Here is a 4292-nt window from a genome sequence, read left to right as displayed (position 1 = left end):
CACCCAACTCGAATGCACCTAATCTTATTTTTCTAATAAATAAAGGAAATAACTCGAGCATATATGTTCAAGTTCTTACAGACTATAAAGTTCTATTTTCATAAGAAATCATTATGTCTTCTAACCAATACGTAACTGAATCTTCTTTGGTTCATTTAATTCGCGCGTACGTAAGCTTGTAACTAGAGAACTGATTAACTGAGACTTAATCCATCAAATTATTTGCTGACATATTATTTATCTATCGAGCATTTTCATTAATATAAAAAGAGGTTTCAATACAGCTTCTGACAAACAGATTCGGATTAGGACAATCACTCAAGCTGGCCATACCAAACCCCTTGGATCTTCACATCCTTTGGTACCTTAGCACCTAAGTCAGTATCCGACGGTTGCAGACTCTCAAACACTCCGATCACTTCTCCTGTCTCCGGTTTACTCTTCGTGATCTTCAAAGTGATCTCTCCGACCGAAGCAGCGGTGTTCTTGACGTTTTCCTTCGACAGCTCTTCCTCGTCACCTCTACCTCCCGCAGGCAAAGCCACTGCATTATCGTAGCCAGTGGATCCACCACGTCCCTTAGGGTCCAAGAAAGACGAGCCACGGTACGAAGGAACTAAGAATTTGCCACTGAAATTGTCGGGTTTGCCTGAAGCCTCGAGCTGTTTCACCGTGAAGAGAAACGGCACGCGTTCTCCTCCCGGAAGCTGGACTGTGACTGCTGCGTAGTCGATCCCATCTTCTTCCTTGAACTTCACGCTTCCATCTGAACTAACCTGTTAATTAAATGAACAATACAAGTTAACTTTCCTGTTTCTAGCGTAAGAAGCAACACCTCGAAATAAGTGAGTGAAGACGAACCTCAAAGGGTCCTTCGATCTCGTCGAGTGTGTAAGTGAGACGGGTCATGAGCTTGGTGTTTTGGAAATCCGGAGGTGCGTTCTTGCTGACGCTATCTGCCTTGACGGTGAAGGAAGTAGGCTCGAAGCAGAATTTCTTGCCGGTGTACTTACCAGGTTTGAATGAGAATGTTTCAGAGCCACCGTCGATAGTGGGACACTGATTCGCGGTACCAGTCCCCTTAACCTCCATGTAGGTCTTGCTCTGTATCTCGTCGTACGTTAACCTCTTTGGTGCTCCCTCCGCACTTGCCCCCTTCATTTAACCAAATATATTAAAAACCCTAGGTTTATTAATTTCCATAGAATATTCAACTAAACCTACATCTATTGCAATGATCGTATATTATAGAAACTTCAAAAATAATCAGTAATAAATGGGTTTATCCATGTCTATGATATAAACATTTAAAATCCATTATGAATGTTTATTTGTTCATAATACAAAAGGCCTATAGATTTTGTTAAGTTTATGTTCTTGATGAGAATGTGAACATATACCGAGACAACGAGAGCAGAGGTGGCAAGAGCGAAACCAGCAATTTTGGCTGCATCAGAGCACTTTCCAACGAAGTCTTTGAAGTCAGAGTGGATAGAGCAAGTGAGTCTAGCAGGTGAAGATTCTAGGCCAAAGGACTTGCCCACGGTTTGGTTAGATCGGAGATGAACGTTGCGAGAAGGAGAAGAAGTGGCGATCTTCGCCGGCTGAAGAAAAGTTGCGGTGGTGGCTTTGAGAGAAGTTGCCATTACGACAAGTCTTTAGATGTATGTGTGTTTATCGGAGTGATGATGAGGCGAAGCTGAGAAGTAATTATTGGAGGAGAGCGAGTTCTTTTGGCTAAGATAAGGTTGGATAAGTTTAAAATATTTATTGGATTGCTTCAGGAGTATATGGATGTTTGATCGCCACGTGTCAAAATTGATGTGGAAGTATAGATACTACCGTTATCTGAAATGAATGAGAAGGTGAGATATATATAGAAAATATATTTAGAATAGTCACTATAAAATATAAATAATAATTCCTCCGGATCTGTTAGAACTAGGGGTGTTCAATCCGGATATCGGTTCGGTTTCGGTTCGGGTTTTTTCGGTTTTCGGTATTTCGGTTAGTAAAATATAACTACCATTCCAAATCCATATTTACTTCGGTTCGGTTCGGTTTATATACCGTCGGTTTTCGGTTTATTCGGTTTTATACCAAAAAACATAATAATTTTGTTTGAGATCATATTATATGAATTTTAGAGTCATATTGTCAACACAGTCATTTATTAAAAATATATTACATGTTCAAATAAATGAACAAAAAAATAAAAATGCTTCTACCATAAAATAAAATAATCAAATCTATGACTAAAATCAAAACTTGAAATTTTGAAAATAAAAATATGAAACAAAACAGAAACATGAAAGAAAAGTTTTTCCACTCTTCCATATTTAGTGTTCATTAAAGTCATGCTTTTTCAATTGAAAATTTTCCATTAATTATTGTCCATCAAATTTATAATCTTCATATTAATTTAGTGAAGACTAAAATAAATCAAAAAGATCAAAAAAGACTTAGAAAATAAGATGTCTGAATTGCGATGTATTGTTATTTAGTTATAGTTCAAGTGTTTTACAAATTAAGGTTTTTTATTACTATAAAATTATGGTAATAGTTATTAACACAAATTTAACTTATGTAACACAAATACTTAGAATATTTAGTTAGTATTTTTAGTGTAAGAAGTTTTCTAAGACACTTAAGTAAAATACAACATTATCAATGGAACTTTTCGAAGGTTCTTAGGTATAAAATTATTTTTTTTATTAATAAGTAGTAATTAAGATATATCCATTTATATTCAATACATTAAAAATAGAAAAAAAATTCATTTAATTAAAATTACAAACATTTTATTACATTCCATACATAAAAAAAAAAAAATTAGTATTTTTAGTGTAACTGTATAACACAAACATTCCATACAAATTTAACACAAACATCTTAGAATATTTAATTAGTATTTTTAGTGTAAGAAGTTTTCTAAGATACTTAAGTAAAATACAACATTATCAATGGAACTTTTCGAAGGTTCTTAGGTATAAAATCATTTTTTTTATTAATAAGTAGTAATTAAGATATATCCATTTATATTCAATACATTAAAAAGAGAAAAAAATTTCATTTAATTAAAATTACAAACATTTTATTACATTCCATACATAAAAAAAAAAAATTCATAAATCACACATTTATTCAATTCATAGAAACTTTAAAATCATTGGTTATTTGGAAGATGTCGAAATTTAGCCCAAATATTTTCGATTAAATCGAATTTTAATTGTTCATGGGCTTGTCTGTTAGGGACGCTCGATCGACGATCCATTGCAGTGCCGAGATTTGAATTCGGAGTAACGGTGAATGTATCATCTTCCTCGCTTTCTTGAAATTCTCTCACGTTATACTGAGTGTATGTTGATCGTTCATCCTCGACAATCATATTATGGAATATGATGCATGCCTTCATAATATTTGCTATTTTGTCTTTATCCCATAACTTGGATGGATTTTTCACTACGGCAAATCTAGCTTGCAGAACTCCGAAGGCACGCTCGACATCTTTTCGAACAGCTTCTTGGGTTTTAGCAAATAACGAATGTTTCTCACTTTGTGGAAGTCGGATAGATTGAATAAAAGTCGCCCATTTAGGATAAATACCATCAGTGAGATAATATGCCAAATGATATTGATTACCATTAACATAGAAGTTCACTTCTGGCGCAATTCCGTTAATAATGTCATCAAAAACGGGGGATCGATCAAGAATATTAAGATCGTTCATAGTACCTGGAGCTCCAAAAAACGCGTGCCATATCCAGAGGTCACTTGAAGCTACCGCCTCCAAAACAATTGTTGGTTTTTTGGTTCCTCGGGAATACATTCCTTTCCAAGCAGTGGGGCAATTCTTCCACTCCCAATGCATACAGTCGATGCTGCCAATCATCCCCGGAAACCCACGTTGTTCTCCAATATAGAGAAGTCTTTGCAGATCCTCTTGTGTCGGTTGGCATAGGTATTCATCACCAAACAAGCTGATTATTCCGGCGGTAAATTTGTGCAAAGATTTCCGAGCTGTCGTTTCAGCAAGTCGGACATACTCATCAAGTGAATCAGCTGCACCGCCATATGCTAACTGTCGGATTGCTGTGGTACATTTTTGTAGGGGTGTTAGACTAGACCGTCCGGTACAATCTGTTCCTTGTTGAAAATACGGTATGTTGGTTTCGAGACGTTGTACAATACGCAGGAACAAAGATTTGTTCATTCGGAACCGTCGGCGGAATAACTCGGGATTGTAAGTTGGAGTCTCGCTAAAGTAATCATTCCAGAGCTTCTGGTGGCCG

The 4292-nt window shown here is 36.0% G+C and overlaps 1 protein-coding gene across 1 annotated transcript; it reads right to left on the bottom strand.

The window, feature by feature from the left end:
- Positions 1-205: 205 nt before the first annotated feature.
- Positions 206-1841, bottom strand: LOC106447356 (oxygen-evolving enhancer protein 1-2, chloroplastic). The gene is made up of 3 exons (XM_048776405.1): positions 1401-1841; positions 862-1155; positions 206-776 (listed from the first exon to the last, which is right to left on the bottom strand). Exons 1-3 carry the CDS (start codon positions 1644-1646, stop codon positions 315-317), a joined length of 1002 nt encoding a protein of 333 aa, XP_048632362.1. The 5' UTR covers positions 1647-1841; the 3' UTR covers positions 206-314.
- Positions 1842-4292: the final 2451 nt, after the last annotated feature.

Source organism: Brassica napus, chromosome A1 (genome assembly GCF_020379485.1).
Source record: "Brassica napus cultivar Da-Ae chromosome A1, Da-Ae, whole genome shotgun sequence".
NCBI classification, from domain to species: domain Eukaryota; kingdom Viridiplantae; phylum Streptophyta; class Magnoliopsida; order Brassicales; family Brassicaceae; genus Brassica; species Brassica napus.
The sequence above is the reverse complement of the archived record's forward strand: the minus strand, read 5'-3'. Positions and strand labels throughout refer to the sequence as shown.

Bases quoted from the DNA above. Each gene is read 5' to 3' on its own strand.
- LOC106447356 (XM_048776405.1), bottom strand. From the start codon at position 1,646: ATGGCAACTTCTCTCAAAGCCACCACCGCAACTTTTCTTCAGCCGGCG. The intron at 1,156-1,400 runs GTATATGTTCAC...GGTTAAATGAAG, and splicing joins CCTCTGCTCTCGTTGTCTCG to GGGGCAAGTGCGGAGGGAGC. The intron at 777-861 runs GTTCGTCTTCAC...TTTAATTAACAG, and splicing joins AGATCGAAGGACCCTTTGAG to GTTAGTTCAGATGGAAGCGT.